The sequence below is a fragment of the Bombus terrestris genome, chromosome 10 (genome assembly GCF_910591885.1).
Source record: "Bombus terrestris chromosome 10, iyBomTerr1.2, whole genome shotgun sequence".
Taxonomy (NCBI): domain Eukaryota; kingdom Metazoa; phylum Arthropoda; class Insecta; order Hymenoptera; family Apidae; genus Bombus; species Bombus terrestris.
In genome coordinates, this window is record NC_063278.1 from 19,212,229 (window position 1) to 19,237,293 (window position 25,065).

A 25,065-nucleotide genomic window follows, 5' to 3' on the forward strand; every position below is an offset into this window, starting at 1 on the left:
GAACTGAGTTTAAAGTTTATTCAGAAATTTAGTATCATCGCGTGGAGTTAGGACTTAAAAGAATTGAATATTTGTTGCTTTCTAAATAGAATTTTTATCATATTATCGTAAGTTTGTGTCGTTTATACCATTGAGGTATATGTGCGTTTGTTAATTACATTTTTTTTTAAAATAGGGTTAGACACGTGTTCGTAATTGTTAGAAAGAAGAACCCGATATAATCTACATCAACTTTCGTAAAATGAAGAACTGATAGCCTGTGTCAGGATATCATCGTTAGATTACAAATGTTTATATAAATTCAAATATTTTTATTAACGTAACTAAAGAAATGAAATCTAGACATAGAGATTTGTCTCATCGTATATACATATATATCACAACTCGTATTTTATTTTAAATATTTTCTATAATTTGCATGTTATCAATCTTTTTGCACATATAGATTGAAATTTTTCATAAACGTATAAACACCTGCAGTCTAGTTACTACTTTTTGAATCGAATTTTATAACAGTTAACGTTTAATAATTTTCAATAAAATAACACTGAGAATGAATATATTTCTATATTTATAATATAAAAAATATATTTATAGATATATTTCTATATCTATAATAATTAAGAGGTATTAGAATTAATTCTTGTTTTCAATTCTTTCATTTGATCATGGAAATTGTCATTCTTCTATCCTTTTCTACCTACATATCTTAAATGATCCATATTATTATTTCCTTATGTTAGCCATTAAATAGGACCAGGAAACTCGGTTAGATCACATATTTTAGACGTTCCACGCAATAATTGTAATAATTCGCTGCACAAAATTCCAGGGAATAATAATTAGAATTTATTTCGCGTATGTACAAAATTCTATTTTACCGAATATAGGAATATAATGTGTTACATATGTACGTTTGGATCTCGTTGTTTGCGGTTCGCGTACATAACTTAATAAATATTTTTCTAATTCGTATTCTAACGTTTCTATGCAATTACATTTATACACACTAGTAATTATATAGATTCGTTACACGGTATTTGACTTTGAAGATACATATCCTAGAAGAAACAATGAAACACGGGTAATGAATATAATGATCTAACTGCTCTGACGAAAAAGAAATAACAGCGTCGATTACTGAGAATTATATTTTCTAGATTGTTAGAAAGAGAAGTGACAACAGGATACGCATTCCAACTAAATGACCGCGCATATCTACTTATTTACTTACAATTAAACTAAAGGAGGGAAAAAAATGTCGACGTGAACGATGGAGGACAAAACGCGAAGGTTGCGCAGCAGAAAAGCCTCTTTTCAATCGAATATAATTATCTTGTCTATCGTATAAAAAAGCATACCGAAGGTACCATGGAACGAGTTTTTCCTGTTTTTTACATTCGAAATACGCAGCACCTTGATACACCAAAATTTAAATGCTGCTTTAAATTAATACGAGGGCGTCGGGTATCTTAGTTGCAAGGGAAGGTCATAACGAAATTGCCGATCATAAGCAAATTCTCTCTAATAAACTAGACTGTCATTAACAGGAGAAAGCAACAAATGCGTATTATGTATTTATAAAGATATAGAGCTGAAAAATTTTGATCGCCAATATATGAACTGTATTAGTATTGTCACGTTGCCATTAAACAAACTGACTGAAATTCGGATCTTTCTTATTACGATTATCTTATTTCGTTACGTTTAAAAGGTTTACGAAAATAGCATTATAGTTTATTTGCTGTTTTAAATATTATTGTTTTTTTAACGCTGTTGTCTATTATCACAATAGCAGTTCGAGCATTATTACGTCGATAATGTTCATAACACGATATAATATGTAAAAACATAGTTGCAAAAAATTATTGTAATTGTCATTCAAAAATTAAAATAAACAAAACTCGCGTAAATATACAGCTGCTAATTATAAAGCTATGGCATGTTTAATATACGTATAATATGTCTACTTTAAATGGATACACTCTATCATTTCTCTAACTATTGAGAAAATATTATTGAACATTATTGAATTCGTTTTGAAATACGTAATAAAGTGACATCAATATGATAATACCTAACAAATCGTATTAATATTCAAATCATTGGAAATAAGAATTTCAAAAATTCACGTATTCCAAACAACTTTTATGTAAAACATTATTTTCGCTTTTTCAATGGTATGTATACGTTTAAGTCGGGCATACTATACTTATATTAGTTACATGTATCGCTAAACCGGGCTGTGATATTATTCACATAATTCAGATGACCAAAGGACATCCTTTTTTCATAATTATTTCTGTTTTGTTTATAATTTACAGCCAATATAGTACATAATATATGCGTTAATATGCATCTGTTCCTTCTCATATTACTTTTTGCTATTCTTTCCTTATTAATTAGTTGCCTTGATCTTACACTGCTGATAGATGTTCGATAGATCATTAAATTAGTAACAAAAATTGTATTAAATGCGATATCACTAAAATGTGAATGTTTATGCAAATACGTATCTCTATAAACACTACTGAAAACATGGAACTTGAAGATTTTTATGACCAGCAGTACTTTATTTTCGGTACTTTGCACGTACAATATCTTTCTGTGTGTTATGTGCGTTCTGTACATTTTTGCATCTTCAAACTTCCCATAAATGCATGAACATCCGTAGTTTATCATTGATAAGTATTATTTTACAATAAATGAAGATAGATAACAATAGACAACTAATAATATAACAAATTTTCGTTAATTCGCATTACCAAAAAGTATTGTAAGAAAACTAATATCTATTCTAATTCATAATCTACTATATCTGTTTATTTAATCCTTTATATAACTTAATCCTAATAATCCGACAAAGAAAGGGAAAAACGCTCCTCAGTAGGAAGGGGATAGTAGAAATTCCTCCAATAGTTTCTAGTATTATATTCATAAATAAGGCGGATTTTCTTAGCGACGAAATGTAATAATCGTCAATTAAACATATTTGTTATACTTAATTGAATAAATGTGGCGGAGTTTTATCCTATCGAAACGATGGCGTTGTTAAAACCTGCTTAAAGCAAAAGGATGATAGTTTCTCTTGCCGCAATTCAATTTCATTTCGAAGACAATATCAATCTGCATACAGTGCTACTAGCTTTCTTCGTAATCGCAGTTGAATCACGAGTTCGATCGTGACGCTGTAACAGACTTTTGCTCATAAAAAGTCATGTTAATTTCGACTGTTAGACGAAGAAAATTTGTTCGGAACCGGGTCACATCTACAGACGCAACAGGAAGGGAAGAGGAACCAGTCCATGAAGATACCTTTGCAATCGTTGTCAGGGTCGTACGCAAGTAGTCGGTGCCATTTGTACTTTTGTTCGCAACCGCAATCGCCAGTACAGCGGTTTGTCTGAGTTTTCCTGCAAGAGGAAAGTTTTTGAAGAAAAGTTCCGATTTTGCGTAAAGTCGCGTATGAAAACATACTTACGAGCAAACTTCTTGGTGAATGGCCTGCTCGAAATGCTGTGTGTTCACAATGGCACGAATTTTTCCAGCGCTGTTGCTGGCCCAATAAGGAGTTACAATTTCCACCTTCGATTCGCATGCATCGATTCTGAAAAATATTCGGCTGTTTAATACTTAACGTTACCACGTTTTTATTTGTCGTGGTAATTTTCTTTTCTATCTACAACGATAGTATTAGTATTGTTTTCGTGCTAATATTTCTCATTTGTCTTGTAGCTATAAATAATAGAAAAATGTTACGTAAATATAAATTGTTTGGAGCTTTATTAAAAAGTTATAGGAAAAATGCAAACTATAGAGAGACAATCACATAATCACTCCTTGTTGATACACAATTTTAAAATGTCCTCTGTTCCCACCAATGGATACAAGAATGTAGATGGTAAAAAATGTAATTTATCAGTCGACAGTGAGTCAACATTAATTCTTGGATAAACTTTTTCATATTCCAAGTTCTACATCCGAAAAGGTGCAGTGGTGTAAGCAAGCTAAAAATCTTTTCCTTTTGTCGTGTTCTGTTATAATTTTATAACGAAGCTTAAAACGACCTATTTTTGTATGATATTTATTTCTTGCTTATACACATTGGATATACTGATAAATTTTGGCCAGAAAAAAAATGGAACTTCCTATAAGTAAAAAACTGCATCGATAGAAGAAATCAATTCGAATTATTATCTTATGGAATAGTGATATCTTGTCATTAGCGATTTTTAGTGGACCTATAAACTCAAGCTCTCGAAGAAAGTACCTGCCACTGTCATTTCGATTCTTTCCAGGAGATTGTCGGGGATTTCTGGTCTTTCTGATATTAGCAAAATATGAGTCACCATCAGCCTCCATTTCCGGATCCAGTTCGTCATGAAAACTAGGTCCACCATCGGGGATATCATGCTTTGTAGCTTCTCTACTTTTTCGTCTCCTACGTGTCCGATGACTGGGCTCTCTTGTCGGAGAACCGTATCCTGAACTCATTTCGAAGTCACCGTACATTCTCTTCATTAACGCCTTATTTTCGTCAATAAAACGTTCTATCCGTTCTCTAAAAAGTATTTTATCGTTTTAAATTTCATTATCTTATGAACACCTATTAAAAATTCTTAATGCGAGGAATATGTTGCATGAAACGAAACGTAATTGTATAAGAAATCTAATATAATTCTTCGTAAAGTTCAGGGTGTGAGAAAACTAGTTGTAAACTAAATCGATGAATATTATTACTTTTACTTGAGGCATTGAAAGCATGACATAAAATGGACGAAGATACATTTTTTCTGAATATGTGTTTATAGCGTTTATTTATTCCAATAAGCTGTATTAATCGTATAAACACGTAAGAACTCGATTTTTCTGCGTCAAAACTGTTGCGCTGGATATTTTGTGGTCACATTTATTGTAAACAACGAATCAGCTTGTTGAGTCGAAGTTAGTCCGCGTTTGCTCTCGATGCTTCAATTATAATACGGCTCATTGTCAACCAAACTTTTTCTTTCAGTTTTGAAGTGGCTTCTATAAAAATTTTAATTTTCCTACAGAAAAATCGATAATTAGTAAACAAAGTTGTTTTTGAAGATTTGAAGATATCTGTAAAATGTCTTGCTTCTACTATTTCTAACTGTATTGCTAATAATGTTATATGTAATATTATGAACTAATTACGTTAAATACTATTATCACATCATTACGTTAAATGTTACTACGAAATATTGAATATTAAATGTGATGACATATGATACTGCAAACGAGTATGAATCTTCCTTTATTTTACATCCAAGTCTAACTATGTCGTTTATGTCATAACAAATACCTATTAGTTATATGCTAAATGAGTGGCAGGTAATATAATAAGATAATAACGTAAACGTAAAATATTACTACGTTGTTGTTACAGGTATTACATTGGATATGTGTTTCCGGCAGTTGGACAGAACAGCTGATGATATTTTTTAATGCACGGTACACCACGTACCAAATCTCCCCTTAATTCGACTCCCAGAGCAACGGAAAGTGCGGTCCAAAGAATCTATAACAAAAATATAATGTGTCTTAAATTCGCAATATTTTATTCTATAATTTGTTGTCAACCATATAAACATTGCAAATCTCGTTATTCGTTGCTATAAATATGGGAAAATGATCAATTATTTCTTGTATACAGTCCTCGAGTTTCCATCTTCTACATCTATTATAACTTAAAGTATATTAATTTTTCCATTTCTAAAATATATCACGCAGGTACCTCTATTGCACAACAAAACAGGCGCGGTTAGTTCGAAGGTTATTTAAAATCGATTAAATTTATGTTGTATATTTACTTAGTAATTACAGTAAATAGGTATACAGTTCGACAAACATTGTTCTAAAAAGTTGGACCAGTATAATATTAGTCGATATAATAGAAGATGCAATTTCGATATGAACGTAATAACTCGTACGTTACGTAATACGATGCGATTTACTTCGTCGCGAAAGATTTCGAAATAAAATATAGAAAATACTGCGATAGAATATATAAAATTCTTGTAGTTCTCAAAACAGAAATTCAAGATAAGAACGGGGAAATACTAAATAGATAGGATATAAACGAGTGACGAAGATATGCACATAAAATGATCGACATCAAACAACCACGCCTCGTGTGAGTCGAGGGCGTGTTTGACCATTTCGATCGTCGTACACGTTCGCATTGTAGACACGAGCCGAAAGAACCACCCTTTGGTCGTTTCTATCTCTATTCAATCAAGGTTCGTATCAAAGAAATGTGAAACGACGTCTTCAATCAGAGAATATTCGTTAACACCTGCGCAATAACCGTACGATATGTACGGTTCGACATGTACATATTTTGTAAATTGTATAGTATATGGCCTACGCATCCTCGTACTAGATGTTTTGTAGAATAAGAATGGTAAAGATATACGGAAAATACACTTCGGTAATGTCATGGAAACACCCACGATCAACCGCAAGGACGTCTTCATCGAGGAAACAATTGTCTCGGCGCGACAGATGTTGACTTGAAATAAAATAATCGAAATGCGCATACGAAGATCGCAGGACGAAGATACAGGATCTGATCGAATAAAAGCGGAAACTATGCGATTCCTTGTGGATATGGTATGGTATCTGAATATGGTAAAAGTGAAATTTAATATTTAATAATATCTAACTTTATATCTATATCGCTGCACAACGTTTAACTTATACAAAATCAAAATTCTCATTTACTTCTGTGCATTTTGGTGTATTTTGTAGTTTATCTACGATCCACACAAATATAAACTTGTATATGAAAATCGATATATGAAAAAACATTTTCAACTATATTTAAGTTAATTGAACATACAAATATACACACACACATGCTATATCATTCATAAATATCCGGATATTTTGACCGATTTGTGGTAACAATATTTAAATACTTTTAAAAGATATTGATGTGTATACTACCGTACACGTATGTACATTGATGTGTGCACATACAACATATACATCATGTTCCAAAATAATACCAAAAATTGTATCATCCTACTTTATGAATAGAATTAAAGGAACAATGTTATTATATAGAAACTGAAGTTGTGAAAATAGCACTATATCAGCGATGCTTATCAGATCTGTATATTCTAACTATGTCTACGCTTTAAATTCATTGAAAACTTCTATTTTCGTGTTACACTCAAAGGGAAGATATGTGTTGTTGTAACATTTGGGCTTAAAAATTTTGTTCTCTGTTTATGAAGAAATCTGAGAAAAAAAATAACAGTCAGTTACTTATACTTCCGTTTAAAAGAATGAGAACACTTGTTTAGTATGATGAAAATGGTACTTGAAGTGTACCGTATCGAGTAAAGAATATATCCGATGAAAGTCATTTCAAGCCTTCAAAAGTAATAGAGAATTTTTTAAAGATAATATAAAAATGATATGAAACTAATAATTCGCTAATAATCGGATTGAATATATTTTGTAGTGAATACCAAATTACGAATTGCTTCAACATCGATATATCCTCGATTTGAAGTATTTAACTATTTGAAGTATAGTAAATTTTACATAAATGCGCGTACATTCGCGATCAACGCCACGAATGATTATAATTATAGAATTGCTGATTTGTACCGGAAATCGGGTCCGTTAATGATTATCGTCCTACACTCACGGCTCCGTTGAAGAATCAGTAGGCGTCATTCAGTGACTCGAGTCAGTCTGGAACGTCGTATGTATGAGGAAAGTATGAGCAACGTGATGCATTGCCCGCCAGAAATGAATCACGCCGTGTTTCTACGCCAGTGAATTGTAATCTCTCACACGAATTGAATTAAAAAATTAAATTACATGTGATAAGCAAACAGATAAAATGACACTTATGGTACATATTGATTTATAGCTCCATTATTTCACTGTACTCGTCTTGCAATTTTTTAATGCGTTAGATTAATAGTTAAGTGGTATGTAAATGGTAATTGTGAATATGAAAGTACTTTAATATGAGTTAGGAAATCAAAAAGAAAAAGTCGTATAAGCTCGTAGAGGTATTAGGATATTAAATTCAAGTAAATTCTGTTCTTATCGTGACAATACGGTAGTACATTCTTAAATTTCTATAATCTTTTGTGATAAATCACTTTCATATAAATATTATTTATTTTATACCTACGATATTCACAAAACTTACTAATTTTAAATTATCACTTTGTATTGTATGCGATTTTGATATGAGTAAATAAAACATATGTTAAGCTCGACTTTCTGTCTAAGGAAGAAATATAATAACATCTATGTGGATGTTTTAATTATTGGATTTTAAAATAATTTAGTCTACTATACTGAAAAAAATTATATAACATAGAGATCTGTAATTGCTGAAAGGAGGAAATAAACGTAAAACTGACTTGAGAAAAAAATGAAAAAATGTTTTTTGATCTTTGTGCCTTTTAATATTTTCTTGTTCACATATAATTGGTTATTAAATTGTTTGTATGTATTTCGAATCTTATTTGTACGAAATAATATATGAATTGGAAATCTACGTAAAGAAAATAATTATTTATTACATTTGTTACTACCAAATAAATGTTTCCTACTAATAACACTTTACAAAAGAAGCCAGTTTTTATGTTTGCATATTAATGTTCTGTTTTCTATATTCAGAATACAACGGAAGTAACGAAATAAAATAAATTCAACAGAATGAAAATATTGTCAAAGCGAAACTTTTTCCATTAATTTTATTTGTTTACATGTGTGTTTAATATACATGCAATTTATGAATACTCTGTGTCTGTGTCGCAGGGAATATAAAATATTAAAATGTAATAATATTAAATGCAATTAGTTGAAAAAAGAAAGAAAATGAATTTTGTATACTTCTGAATGATTTAATAAGCTCCAAGATTTTGCAATATAAATTTATTGGCAATAACTATGCGAGTTAATGATAAAAAGGTTGGTTTCATTTAACGTGCGATTATATGTATAATATATAATGTAATTTTTTATTCCTATTAGGTTGTAACATAATATGAAAAATGCAATTTTTATTAACATTATATTACAAAAATGCTTTAAATCATTTATTTATCTTAATGAACATGTAATCATTATGAAATCTGAAGATCACATGTCGGTTGCGTAAGGACAGTTATAAAACTGAATGACTTACTCAATTTAAGTAAGATATGTTGATTTTATGGCATACTATAATAAAACATTTATTTATTTAATGTACCATCAGTCTCTTGAAAAATTTCCAAACATTACCAATGTTTAGAAAATTCTCTCATATAATGTTATTTTATTCATGTAGCTGGGTTTTTTACAAACATTAAGTATAAAATTTAAATATTTATATTTTATATTTATTCATCACGATACTCATTGCTCTATGCCAACCTCATGATTCTACTGACTAACCAACAATATCTCTAAATAATAATAAAAATAAGCAAAAATACCTACTACATCCTTTTAATCATATGTATATTCCACATGCTGTATGTACACATAATTATACATACAATGTTGAACAAAATTATAAATTTACCACGTTCTTGAACTATTTATTATTCCGTAGGAATGTACGAAATTAACGAGGGATGAATGTTGTGTTACATTCAATTTTATATTATTTACGTAAATAATAAATTAGAATGTCTAGTAAAAAATGCTGTTCATTATTTACACAAAAATTACTTGTGAAACGACAAATGAATTTGTATTGTTCTCCTATAGAAAACAATGCCATTTTTAAGTAATTGTAATAAAATAGTTCATAAGTTACTACTTAATAACGGATAACCTGTTAAAAAGTTTTCGTTTTCGTATTGCTAATAAACTTTACTTTCTCTTTTTAGCACGATTGTAACTTGTGTAGTTTTTGAAGGTATATTTGAGAGATCTGAACTGCCTGCCTATTCTACTTAGAAAAGCAGAGCAGTTAAATAAAGGCTTGAAATGGACAGTTGCCAGTCACATCTCGTAATGTGGATAAATATTGACAATACGCTATTGTCAACCGACTAACGACTAAATGAACAAGATCTGAGCTAATTCAATATTTGAGTTAGTTGATTTTACTATTCGGCACAATCTCACCGCTCGCTTTCTACACCAAAAAATACCATATTTTAAATTGCAAAGCAGAAACATTTTCACACATTCGTCGCGTTTAAGCAAATCATTTGACTAAACGATCTCTAGCAATTTCTATTAATTACGTAGTAAATTTTGTTGCGTGTTAAAAGGAACAAAGGAACAGCAGCGAAGAGAAAAGCAACATAATTCCAACGTGAAAAAAAGGCACTACATATTTGCAGTGTTAGAAGAAATTTCTTGCTTTGCGTTGGCGTAAACAAACACATAGACCGTCACGTAAATACTTGGGTATAGTACATATAAACATACCGCTGCGAATATATCGCCGCGAAATATTCGTCGTTATAGATATGTGTACTTCGCATTAGTCCGAAGGCTGCAGTAAGGTTTCGACAGCATCATAGATCCTATAATCAATTTATAAGGCACTTAAAATTTAGGAAAAAGGTAAGACAAAGAATTCCGGTTAGTCGTACTATAAGGAATATACAAAATGAATATTATTATTTAAAGATTATTTTACTGTTAAGAAAAAACAACACAGATGCGTATTTTATGCGTCATTATTATTTAACGTATTAAATTATATCTGTGTGAAACATTGTTTGCTTAAAAGTTTACTTTAAAACATCGAAATACATATTTATACCTAGATAATCTTTCATATATTTTTAGTCTACGTATGAAAAATATGCATATAATGAATTTGTTTATCGTATCGCTTAAGAATTTTTTAAAAACGTATAAGGTGAGCAATACGCGAAGAAACTTCGCCATCACATCTGGTAAGTCTCTTTTTATAAAAAAAAATGTTATACAATAAATATGAATCGATTCAACTTCATTATCGAGATAAGGAGATATACATCGAAATACTAATGTATTTAGACAAATTTAAATATTTTTGGTACGATGGTATAAATAAGAAGAAATCCCCACGCCTGAGCACATCAAATATATGATACTCAAGAAAACCACAATCGTACGCAGCAACGTATTTTCACGTAGAAACTTTCCGCAAATGTGCGTATATATATTAGCAGACATTCGTTTCATCGGATCTCATTTCTTTGAGGACTATCTCACAGGACTATCTCAAACAGATCTTCTGCAACATTGGTTATCCTTGTGCTTAGATAGCGGGCCATTAGAAATACAACATCATTTATGGACGAGCACGATGATCAACCTGACTGTGTTACCAGAGACATAACACTATTGCTCAATGAGACTTTTGCCGATCGATAGATTGGAAGAGTCAAATAGAGATAGACTGTGACACGACCTCCACATTAATTTGACTTATCCTCCTCAGATTCTTCTCTTTGGAGCTAGGAAGTCGAGGACATGTCTAATCGAAAAGCTTGATACACGCAAACAGTTAAGAGGAAAGATCGATGAAGCTATTAACGTTAGCAATAACCTCCTGACACTCAATGGACACTCAATGGTTGATAAAAGCACATTTACTTATTGTACAGAGACACACGAGCTTATTTTAAATAATATGTGCAAATGTCAACGAGCAATTTTAAATGAATAAATAATAAATGCAAGTTGTTAATCTTAATATAGGTTCATCGGCACTAATTATAATATTTCGTCATTCGAATGAAGACAAGTGGTGAAGCAAATACTAGAAACACGTTCTAAGTTTAATCGCAATAGTTTTGAGTCGATTGAACGATTTCTGTCGTTAACAGAAATCGGTAGCTATTCGTATTTCGAAATGCTGTCGGTCGCTAATTTCAATTTCGCTTGCTACTTTGTAAGTCAAGAATACTTTGATATGACAATCTCGATAATAATTTTACTTTATATAAATCACATATGAAGCTAACGCAAAATTGCACAATTCAAGTAGCTGATTTGTTTCTTTTTTATTTTACAGTCTTTATTTTACAATTTTACAGTTGCTATAAATATGAATAGCTGTTCAAAAAACGGACAACAAATTACGCGGCTTTAAATAAAATAAATTATAATAATAAATTACACGCATCTTAGTGCCGTATTATTTGATGGATAATATAATAGCTACGTCTATTCTATATATTTATTTATAATATTGTACCTACATACACAAAAGATTTGTATAAGTAACAAATTCGTAACTAAGGTCGCACAATTAAATTATAGTCCCGCTTTCGCTAAAAAAAAGGAGGAAAACATTTAAATAGATACAAACTACCAGAACCGTATGTAAAAAAGCATTTACTGATGATTAAGAATAGATCTGAACAATATTTATGTCAATCATAGTTACAAACAAGGAACTTAATTTTGGTATTAAATTTATCTTCAATAACTACATATCTCACTCATGAACCGCATATCTGAGCTAAATCCGTCAATTTACTTTTATGAAGTGGAATACCTTAATTACGACGACTGACAAAAACAGCCCGCATGAAGTCGTAAAGTCGTAAAACGACGCAAGAATCACGTGGAACTGTGGAATGAGCGTGGAAGGTTAAACATATTTCTTTTTAACTTTCAGTGATCAGACCGAGGACATCGACCAGAACGCTTCCGAACTGTAATACGATTCTGCGAGTCGTTACATCGTTACGTCGTTATATCGCTACGTTTCACAATCGATGATCACGAATCGATTTTAACACGTTTATGCGAAGCAAAAGAAGAAGAAAAAAAGAAGAAATCGTATTGACATTTATTGCGTGTTATTACGATTAATTATATATCACGAGATTCGAGTGTAATGGACAATCAACTTGTAATTGAGCATTATCTTCTCTTAATCTTCTAAATACTGAATGCATTACAGAATTGTTCCACGTACTATGTAGGCTAAATGTTAGTACTGCAAGGCCAAAGCGTAATAGCGGACAGCATAACAGAGAAGCATAAAATTGGCGTAAAGGACGATTGTATTAGCTTATACTTCATTATAAATAATAAGATTGATTATAGAGAATAATATGAAGGAAAAACTGGTCAAAATGCTGTAATAATTTATGGAAACTAGTAAAAGGATGGCTTTGTACACTACAGTGACTTTGTATTTAATCATATTTCATAGAATTCCATATTTCATATGTCATATAAACTGTATTCGGTAAACAAGGGGTGGAGTAACATCGATTTTGCAATTACTACGTTCATTAATTTAAGTAAAAGAGACTACTGTTTAAAAATGGCTGAAGATTAATGTTTGTTACAGATAAAAAGCTATTAACTACTAACAGAGCGCGGTTGACGTGGATATAGAGAAGTATTTGTATCTTCCGTCATATAAGAGTCATGCTCGATTTAAATTTCGAATAGACTGGAAAACCCGGATTATCAGGTCTACATTTTTTCCCAATATCCAACAATGGAGATCTGAGATTTACGATTAGATTGTTCCGTTCTATCTCTATACGACAGATATTTGTTTGAGAATCGTTGCCTGGAAAATTTCATTCGCGCACATAGTAACCATTTTTATTAATAATTTCTAATGATCTGAAAACAAAATTTGTTTTGTTCTTATGTTATACACTATTAATTATTCTTAAGTAAGCGCAATGTAAGTCGTCTTTTCAGATCGCAATTATATAGACGAAATAGTCTATATCTTTACATAATTAGAAATTTTTCAATAAAATGTTCAATTCTCGGTAAAACTATTAGATAATACAACAAGCATTTAATGACGCTTTAGGATGTAACATTAAATTTAGAAATTTCATTTACTGCGTGTTGTGTAGTAGTGTTATCTTAGTAATAGTGTTGATCTTATGTAGTAGTCTAAAGTAATTTCATATTGATCTCATATATAAAAATTACGAGCAATTCCACGAGAAGAATAAATTTAACGAAAGACATGGTAATAGATAACGGAAAATTAGCGTTTGTCTTTCGCAAGTAAATATGTAATGATAAATTGGTTTGTCGATTTAAACAAATTAACAAGAAATGGAACGTCGGGTCAAGGGGTTACTGTTTCAATGCCAGTACATCGATTGACCTTAAAGTTAGTATCGCACCAAGGAATTCTTTGCACGATGCGCAATTTTACAGAAATGTACGACCATACAACTAAGAGGAGATACGTGCAAAACAGCTGGGCAGGTGTAAGCGAAGTACATGCACTCGACCGATCGTACATTTGCGAGATTCTAGGGAAGATATTTGGGGTCATGGGTGCTTCCAAGAAAATGTCACGCCAGTGATATAGACTTTGAATGTTCCTGTAGCCACGGCCGCGTTCGATCACCTTTCAAACGATCCTCGAACACGAGCCATGGTTTTTCAAGTACGAGTCTTGGACTGCGACGTTCTCAAGGAACAAATTGTACAAAGAACTGCCAGCAGAGATCACGGTAAACATTTCTGAATTAATAAACTGCAAACGCTTTATCGTTATTTAATAAATCTATCATTTTCCTGACGGAACGATCTTTTCGTTGTAAAGAACGATCTTGAGTTTTAATTATGGATAATCCATTGTTTGAAACGTGTCGTCTAGGTATAATTGAAATTTTGAGTTACTTTTGAAACGTTTCGAGCAATAGTTAGTGAACTGCTGGCGAACCAGATATTTGGAATTTATAAAAAGCGCGTTAGTCACGAAGGTTGAGACAAACGTGCGACCTAATTCTGAGATCGGGATTATCTAACAAATTTGTTGAAAGTTGTGTCTAAGCTTGACGAAATCTACTTATATATTCCATACTCGTAATTCGTGCGTGAACAGCTCAGTATACTTTCTACTCACAACGAATTCTTCCGCTCAACAGCCTATGAGTCACACCATACCATTGTCACTCGGCATTCGTAAGAATCGCATGAACGAAATGATATTAAAACAGTCGGCGTCTCGTAACGTTTAATGATTATACGTTGTCATTTATAATTATATTTTATACGATTTCAACTTAAAGCTATTTATCGGTATAGAGAGATATAATTATTGTAAATATATTCTTAATCATATAAAGAGTAATTAAATACCAAATAATCAAAGAACAATAAAGAAAACGTTTGAATAACCAGTGAAAACTGAAAACCAACTACATCATCGTTATATTTGTGACAAATGCTTTTTGAAAAAGTTGAAAACAACTATATACTGTAGTAAGAAAAATGCAGACACGCTTTGTCCTATAAAATTTTAGAAATCAAAATACAAATGAGAATTAAACAATAGACGAAAGACGCTGCCTTGTTATTCCTTCACGAAATAATATCATTTTCATCATTAAGGCTTCAGGTGTCGAGAGTCATTTATGCTCCGCACTTATACATATTTCAGTCACATATTTTGGTTTCTACAAAAATAATGATTCGCGTTTTATGATTTGTACTTGAACAATTACATGAAGAATTAATTTTCTATTCAATTTGGTCTGAGGAAGGATATTTTAAGCTATCTTGGATCAAAAGATCAAAATAATGGATGATTGAGAAAATCAAGCGCGTTTCGTCCAGTACTTGTTACTAATAATCTTATAGGTAATTGTGAAATAAAAATTAGATAATTAAAAATATTAGTAGTATCATATTTAGAGACGTATTTCTAATCAGTAAGTGATCAATGGTTCATCAGTCAATGATTGTAAAGAATCATACAGTCAAAATCTAGTTTACTCTACGATGAATTTTTGACTCTTTATAGTTCTTTATTAAAGCACTTTCGGATATGAATTTAGTTGAACTCGTTTCATCCATAATATTTGGTACTATATCAACTTGGTGTCAATCCTTTTGGATCTGAATGACTGTATTATAGTTCGTAAATTGGACAAATTACTCTATAAATTATATTGTAATATATTACGCTACATAAACACATACACGTAACACACATTATCAAAAAATTTGCAGTGAAAAAGAACATGCAGTGTTATGTAAAAGAACACAAGATGACCTGAATTTTTTATAAGGGAAAGATATTTTAAAGTTACGCTACGTTTATCTCGCTTTTAGTCGCTACATATTCTCTGTTCATATTAACTTGAAATACTTTTTTGATAAATTGCTACGAATACTTCAAACACAATGGACTTTATACACAATTAAATAGTATGGCATAATGTACGAATTACATTTCGACGATACACTTCGTATTTTTACGACTCCATCGATTCAGATTTTCGCTTATACCTTAATTTATCTTCTATCGAAACCTACGTGTATGCAGTTCGTGCATTCGAAATTAAAGTATATCATGTTTCAAAGCTGCGTCTAAAACTGTAAAATGACATTGTCTCCGAGGAAAGTTCATGGGGAATTTTAAAGAGCATTTACAAAAACAAAATTGAAGAGGAGAAAGCCAAATTACACACGACCTCATTAGCGTCATGTCTGTAACGCCGGAGATTTTTTGTAAGAAACTTTTACAGGTGTCAGTAGCAAGACGTCATTCAAGTCATCGTAACATATAATACTGTAAATAATTCAACAGAGGTCACACAAATATTTTGGAAGATTAATTACCGAATGTCCTTATACTTGTTCTACTTGGCAACAGAGTTGCTAAGTGAAGGTCTCTCATTCTCCAGAGACGTTTTTAAAGCGTTGCATGCAAAATGATTATATGCCATGATGTTGTTTTCAAACTTACCGGTATCTGTACAAATGTACCATTGTTTAGTTGAGGATACGAATATAGTGGCACTACGGGGACCGAGCCGTTCTTTAAAAAGATTGGACCTTGAATGGGTGTGACGTGAGCGTCCCTTGGTATCTCAGGATCTTTGTCGTCGTAGTAATCGTCGAAGTCGTCATCATAGTCTAAAACAGCGTGAATCGAAGTTTTTGTACCAGGTCCACTTTCACCGTTAACTCTCGTATACCTTTAACAAAATAAACAAAAACTGAACAACGAAATACTTGGCATTTGCATCGGATTATAATTATAAATTACGATATAAGAAGTAAATTTGATGTATAATTTTAACACATTAGCGGGTTCGACGAACCTTTCAGAGATTCTTATGATATGTGTGTGTGTGTGTGTGCGTGTGAAAAAATATTACGTAAGTGATTGAGTCGTATACGAAATAAAATATAAGAAAATGTAAAAGTATGAAAAGAAGCGTGAGAATTACAAAAGAATGCTAGCTTAATGCCGGTAAAAAGGATTAAAAGGATAGCAGGAACGCGTACTTTCCGCGTTTGCCAAGTTGAAAAAAGGGACGATAAATGACGTCCTTTTATGATAATTGTTATTAAGTTTTACAAAAAATTGTACTCCATATTTAATATTACATATCTGAAGTAACGCAGGATGAAAGAAGCTATATCGTATGTATGGATCGATGACATAATTGGCCGGACGAGGGAACGACAGTGACGGGCGAGCACACGAGTCAAATATTCGTCAGAAATTCATTAGGAATGCATGGCAAGCAACAAGAAAGCATTCAGCTGATCGTTACATAAATAATTACGAGAGCAATTAAGGTTGCTGTACGAAATGCTTTCGCTGGTTCGGCAATAAACGATGCTTTAAAACGAAAATATTGGTGTACTCCGCTACATAGCACATTGAGTTTAATTACACGTATTGCCATCTAATTAATTAACGGAAAAATATGAAATTCAAAAGAACGGAATTATGCGTTACCGTGTATTATAATCAATTTAATTAATTTTCTTTTAATTATGATTCCCTTAATGTACACCGAAATTTCTACATTTTCGTCAAATTAAAATTCCATCAACCGGTGACCGCGCGTTCACACCACTTTTTGCCCTTTTTGTTTCGAAATTTAAGAAATCGTTGACCACATACACTCACATCGACAATGAAGAGTGTAGATAACAACTTAATAACGGCAAAGTTAAACGAAAAATCACCAAAATCGAGAGATTACAATTAAATCGATTAGATGAAATGTATATAATAAAATATTATGAATCTTGCGAAGTTACCCATTAGGTCTATCAGGATAGCTCTCCTGTTCCGGCATTCTCGATGTTCGAAAATTATCTTGATCCCTCTCTACCGAAACTCGTTGCTGCTGTTGTGGCAGCGACGGGGGAGGTCTCATTTGTTGCTGCTGTTGCCGTGGTTGTGTTCTTCGAAAATCTTGATTGTAATTCGCATATCGATTATCCTGTGTCGATGAAAAAGACGAATCTTCGACAAACGTGTTTGTATTTCTTTGTCGGTTAACGGTCGACTGACGTTGTCTTTGTTGTTGTTGCTGTTGCTGTTGCTGCTGATAGGCAGCGGGCGGTATATACGGTTCGTTTTGGAAAGGTTCTTGGTCATTAAAATTTGGAGCGGGCGCAGGCGGAAGTACGGCATTTAAACGAAGGTTGTTCACTGTCGACTGTCCTCCGTTTTGTCCACCATAGAAGAATGGAGTAGGCGTTGCCGACTGATACGGCAAGGTAAAGTTGACCAGTGACATTTTTACTTTTATTCTGCAAACAGACAAAGAAATTCTCTCAATCGTTTTGAAACAATCTTCCAGCTCTTATTTAATTCGACAGTTTGCTCGGACTCTTTTTATTTCTGTAACATGCTACCGAAACTGCAAATACGATTTAAAATCGAATACGTATATTATTGTTACTTTTTTGCAGCTGATGTACGAACACTATAATAGGTATTCATTTATATAGAGTGAACAATATTTCTATAATACTACGATACTAAAATATTAAATTAAATATTAAATATAAAAGTAATGCACAAATGTGTAGAATTTTCGATAATAAAATTATATAATATTTGTAGAAAATCAAATTCGAGAAAGAAGTGTACAAAAATATTATTAAAGTTTCAAGGTGAAAATAATAAAATTATTTATTCAAATGTATATTCAATATATCTCAACTTACCGTAGAATCAGGACGACACTTTAGAAGGAAATACAAAGTTACGTCCTTCGATTGTGAATTTTCAGTTTTACACTTTCAGCTTTGATGATCGTGATTTTGATCGTGTACAAAATCACGTTTCATTACCATAAACTTCATGATCAACCAGGAACAAAGAATTTCGTGATTACTGTTCAAGATCTCAAACGAACTGTACGTTAATTATTTCAGCGATCGATTTCATCGAAATTCAGCTATAATCTTTCTTTAAAAGTGTTATATCCACTTCGAAAAATTCCTTTAAACACGCTTCAATTTCACTGACATTTTTAACACTATCCTACGTTTTACAAAATCAGACAACATAGTCGATACTTGAGATATAGGTTGATTATTCGCAACTTGAAATATTAAAATATTTCTAGATAACGCGATTAAGATTATTCGGCGAAAATTAATGGCTTCTTCCTTCCTCTTTTTTCCTCACGTGATGCTTGTATTGCCGCGAGATCGACCTGAAATGACAAAGAAATATCAATATTTCGCGAATATATCGCTCACCGAAGCGTAAGTCCACAATTGTACATGCAGAGAATAAATAAATATATTGTGTAACATTTCGTTGAAAATACCACGGGTAAACTTACACCAAGTATAATGGTGAAAAATTGTTTCAAGCGTAAGAAAGATTGAAACACAGGATGATCATTAGCGAAGAACAAGAAAATGGAATGGTCATGGAAATCAAGCTGGATGGAAAAATATAACAATTTCGTAACAAAATATCGTATAATACCATAATAAATTTGATTTTTATGAAAAATATTATAAATGTCAATTATGGAAATATGCAGGTTAACGATACAAAGAATTACTTATTTGCCTTGCTTACGATGCTTTATTAGACATGTCACTTTAACGACAGTGACAAAATTATGCTATAACAAAAGCTATAAAAATTATATTTTTCAAACAACTTTTTAGAATTAACTCAAAGAAATCGCTTGCATACAAATATGTATATTTTGAACGTATTACAAAGTCCTCTTTAATCGATAATAATTAATATCAATAATATTCTTTCATTACTTGTGTTAATAATTTGTAAAGAATTAGTAAAGAAGGAGGAATATTTATATATTGATAGAAAATATGCAAGATAGAAATAAAATGATAGCTAATAATAGCGATTATTAATGTTTTCTTAGTTACTACTATACGACGAAGAAATTAAATATATATACCTATAATATAATATATTATAATTAATAATTAATATATGATATAAATAGAATATATACTGTTTTCAATAGATATTTTATTACATATAATATTTTATAGATATTATACAATATAATATAATATAATAATATAATATAATAGATATTTTAATATATCCAAATTTTTAATATATCATAATTATAATTTTCAAATATCGACATATCACGATCTTAAATTAAGATATACCGCGGTAGAAACAACTCAAGGTACTCAAATTACCTAAGGTAATTTACCTAAGGTAAGGGAGATCTATCTAATGAATAGGCTATGCAGCGTTACTCATAATACGACAAGTCTCAAAAAACAATATAGTCATGGATATTGCGTACAAACCGCGTGCCTTTCTAATTGGCTTGCAATGAACGACATTGTGTTTTTAAGTATCTAAACTTTTAATAGTTTAGACTATTTCTTCGAAGGAAATAGCGTTGCTACAAACGTCATTGCGTGAAGCATTTGAGGAATTTGAGTAATTACAAGTATAATTCCAAGCTATAAATTTATAAATATAGAGTAAATATAGAGTAGAATTAAAATATTATGTTAATTGATAATCAATTATACGTAAATTATGGCATGGTAAATACACAGATGCTGATCCAAGATAATGTCAGTGTTAGTACCTCTATATATCTTAATGACATTATACATTGAATATAACTTTAGCGAAATATAAAATAGAAATATTATATCACTGGAATAAAAATAATCGCTGATGACCATAGTAGCTGATGCGACTTTAAGTAAAATAAATAACTGTATAGCGATGATACTTGTCGAGAAGTAACGTGATGAGACAAATGATATTTATGACGTACAATTAGCAGTATTAATTTATAAAACCTCAATGTCCTAATCTGATAATAATATGTCATATCATGACGTTGGAATTACGTCAATACACTTATCCATAATAACAAGTCACTTCCATTCCCTTCCATTAATCACGATTTATGGTTCAGTGGACAAGAGTGAGTCTACGCGAAAACAAGTCGAAATAAGTCGAAAATGTGGAATACGATTTTCTTATGAAACGCTTCGTCTTTGAGAAAATTGACTTTGAGAATTTGTTAAGTGTGTACATATACATACATTTGATTAATACCAACTACATTTATAAATAATCAATAGAAAGAAGATAAGTCACATTTTTTTCCTTCAAGATTTCGTTTACGAATAAATGAAGTTTGATTGTATCTAGTTAAGAATTAAATCGGCACTTAGTCTTTTCTTTTCTAATTCCATTTTCTCAAAAATGGAGTTTCGAGCAAATATCTGGTCGCCCACTTCTGCGTGATATACATATTGTGTATATATATTAAACAGTATCGAGAAAATTTATTTCAAGGTAATCGAACGAGTTTCGTGTAATATGGTTAAAAATATGAATATGAATAAGAAATATGAAGTAAATGTAAGATTTTAAATGTTGACATAGTGCACGCGTAAAGTAATAAGAAAAGAGTTACTACAAGTCATTACTTAGTAGCGATAAAGAAAATATGTCAATTTTCGATTGAAAATTTCATAAGGGAAACATTAATTATCGAACAATAAAAGAATGCCATAAAAATTAATTTATTCGTATAATATTTATATCAGGAACTTCAAGTGCATTCACTTTAATTGACTTACTTGACATTTACTTTACTTTCGCATTGCATGAAATAATGTCATAAAAATTAATTGATATATATAATATTTATATTCGAAACCCAAGTGCATTTACTTTAATCGACTTACTTGACATTTACTTTACTTTCGCGTTATATTTACTTGATCCTATGCGCAGCACCAGTCGCTTTATTTTATTATACGAGACATAAAACCATACTTCGTAAGCAAGATCGTAATATTTTAAGCTATTCTATCCAAGTTCATGGAAACTTAAAAACATGTTCACCTATTTACTTCTTAAAGTATCTCGAACAATTTGTTTTTAACGTTCGGAGAACTACGATTGTATCCTTGATTTTAAGACCCTCGATATTCTACTTGAACAGACATTCGCTAAAATTATGTCATTGAACGATATTATTGCAAATAACAATTTCCTGTCAACGTTTCTTCTCGCAATAAGTTTTACATAAATCTAATTTCGCTTTACTTACTCTTTTTCATTTGAATTGTTTAACGCGTTCTATCTTATAAACTGTGTTTGTTTTTTTTTATAAAAATGTGTACTTGCATACATATGTTACACCTTTCATTTCACATTATTGTCCTAATAATATTTGTCAGTAATGTATAAATAATGATAAAGATTATATATATATTAACTTGTTTACTATAATAATATACGTAAATAAAATATAAATTATAAGTTATGTTATATTTATAGTTTACTCCGGAAACGTATGTTTATTGCACTTCGTGATATCTATATATAATAAAATCAATTATTTACGAATACATAAATGCTCATATATTGTATATTTATATATACGGTATATAAGAAAGATAAATTTCATTTATATAAGGTAATACAATTTTTTGACATCATATGTCATTCATTTATGGAAAACATCTTAACATTAAAATAACCATATTACACGTTATAATGCATGACACATATATATTGCACGTATTAGCACAAAATTAAAAAATTACCTTTACTGTACAATTAAATATATTATTTACCAGATATATATGTATTCGCTAAAGTTATATAACACGTTCTTACAACAAAAAAAGAAAAGAAAAGAAAAATGGCTAAAGACAAAACGTTAAAGCGCGTGTTCATAATTTACAAATGTTACTAACAATGAATTAAAAGAGTAATCGAGGCAAGTAGTAGATGCAATAAACGCACGAACGATAAATCTGAAATATACTTTCAAAGCACGTGTTTTATTTGAAATAATCTTAACTAGCCGTGAAAATGGATAAAATGCGATGATAAACTCACGACGTAACAGACATTTGTATATCCGTTTAAAAATATATATGTATACTTTAAATGACAGTCAGTGTCGTCTAATATCTTTATGAAAGAAAATTATGCGAACGCGTCGGCGTATGCTTGGCCACGTAATTGTTCATACGAGAATGGGATTCGCGCGCATGTACCACGTGTCTTCCGAAGATACCTGTGAGATGCGAAAGCGATAATGACTCCGTTGATTTACCGGGGAACCGACAAAATTCGACCATAGTCGAACAAGTTTAACCGTCCGTCACTTTCGCTCATCGAATCGCTTTCTTCGAAATCGAGTATGTAAACTGTGCTTTCACCTAAAAATAAATCGCGCTCCCACTGTCCGGTTTGTTAAAACGGATAGCTTTACTTTCCTTTTCATTCTTATACACTTATTAAATTCAACCTATCAATCTCATCATCGTCTTCAAGGTACTATTCTCTTTTATTGTGTTAGCGATTAATTAAATAAAAGACACTGGTATGGTACATCCTCTGTTAACGATAGTTTCCGATGTGATTACAAAAATGCTAGTTTCCTCGAGGCGGAATGCTTTTGGGCTGTTGCTAATCTGAAGTATTCGATGATTCAAGGGTATACGAGTTAGTCCAGAACGTGGATTAGATCCTGTTCACGATGTCTGTAAATATTTCTCATTAACTTGCTTCGTATTAGAAACGAGGGGTTCGCAGGATAAACGTATAAGATACGTATGATAAAATTTGTAATTCGTGAGAACTGTGAGTAAAGTTGAACTTTAACTCTTTGTTTCATTCTGTTGAACTTAAAGTTGAACAGAAACATATGTATGCTCCTAAATGTTAAAATGCAGTACCTTGACATACGTGGCCGTAGAGACATGGAAGTGCGTGAGAAATTTTTCTAAATAAACAGAAATATCGAGCATTGCTTCGAGTATGTCTCGTTTTCACATCGAGCACTTGGAATACCGCTACATCATGAGGTTAATTTGACGCTAAAAATTATGTTTACCCAACATATCGATTATCTTATTCGGCACTGTCGAAGAAGCATTTTAATCGTAACTGGAACATCGACATCACCGAGATACATTGTTACGAAAAATTCGACGGTCAACTTACCGGATTCAGTGATGCGTTTTAGATTCTCATGGAGCTCGACAAGCTTAAAACGGAAACACGGCCAACACGCATCGAAACAAAAATCTCATCCGTTGCTTTCACTTTTGGTAATCGAGCGATTTTCGGGCGAAAAGCAGAAGCTGAAAGCGAACGAGAGAGAAACGAAAGACGGAAGTACGTGACACGGTAAAACGCGATTGATTAACCGGTGGAATCGGGCAGGAAGAAATCCGTGGAAATGCATTCGTAGAGGACGAAACACGTGCTTGCTCGTGCGCAAAACACGAGCAGCTCGTCGAAATCGCCGAGAGGCGTGCGTGACACCGCGCGAAACGCTACGTTGGCGAGCGACAACTGAAAGAGAAGCGTTTTAACTTTAACCAACTCTACACAGAATGGGGATAAAGAGAGGTGTCCCTCGATCATGAAGAGTAGCGTGGCCTGTAAGTTCTCTCTCACTTTCAGCTCCTTGATGTCCCTCTCTTCTGTCTCGTTGCTCCCTACCTTCGATTTCGATCGTTGCTTCACCTTCTCGCAGGAAGATCGTTTAATAGAGCATTTGTTTGTTTTCTTTCTCATCATTTTCTATAAATTCGTCGATGTTCAAAAACGATTGCTTTCTTTTTAGTCCGTGCAGTTCAGCCGCATGTACCATACAGACATTCATATATACTTTGCATATCAATGGTATGTACATTCAAATATCAAATCTAAAAAGCAAAGCAAATTTTTCACTCTTTTACTTTTATTTTCTATTCCGTGATACTAATCTTTCGCATCTCAAGAAATCACTTTTAGCATTTCGTATGTTTTTTATCGACTGTATCTTTCTTCCTTTATCTTTTATGTTTTATATTTCTAAT

At 31.7% G+C, this 25,065-nt stretch overlaps 1 protein-coding gene across 1 annotated transcript; it reads right to left on the reverse strand.

Annotated features, from left to right (window-relative positions):
* Nucleotides 1–826: 826 nt before the first annotated feature.
* On the reverse strand, nt 827–24,833 carry LOC100644301 (protein spaetzle 3). Its single transcript, XM_003398544.4, has 8 exons — nt 24,203–24,833; nt 18,922–19,415; nt 18,004–18,501; nt 16,691–16,922; nt 5,418–5,542; nt 4,271–4,561; nt 3,482–3,607; nt 827–3,413 (listed from the first exon to the last, which is right to left on the reverse strand). The coding sequence occupies exons 3-8, from the start codon at nt 18,486–18,488 to the stop codon at nt 3,221–3,223; spliced, it is 1,452 nt and encodes a 483-aa protein (XP_003398592.1). The 5' UTR covers nt 18,489–18,501; nt 18,922–19,415; nt 24,203–24,833; the 3' UTR covers nt 827–3,220.
* Between the last annotated feature and the right edge of the window lie 232 nt (nt 24,834–25,065).

Excerpts from the sequence above, each read along its gene's own strand:
- LOC100644301 (XM_003398544.4), bottom strand. The coding sequence starts at position 18,488 with ATGTCACTGGTCAACTTTACCTTGCCGTATCAGTCGGCAACGCCTACT. Across the intron at positions 16,923-18,003 it reads TATCCTGATAGACCTAATGG|GTATACGAGAGTTAACGGTG; the intron begins GTAACTTCGCAA and ends ATTTTGTTAAAG. Across the intron at positions 3,608-4,270 it reads AATCGAAATGACAGTGGCAG|AATCGATGCATGCGAATCGA; the intron begins GTACTTTCTTCG and ends AATATTTTTCAG.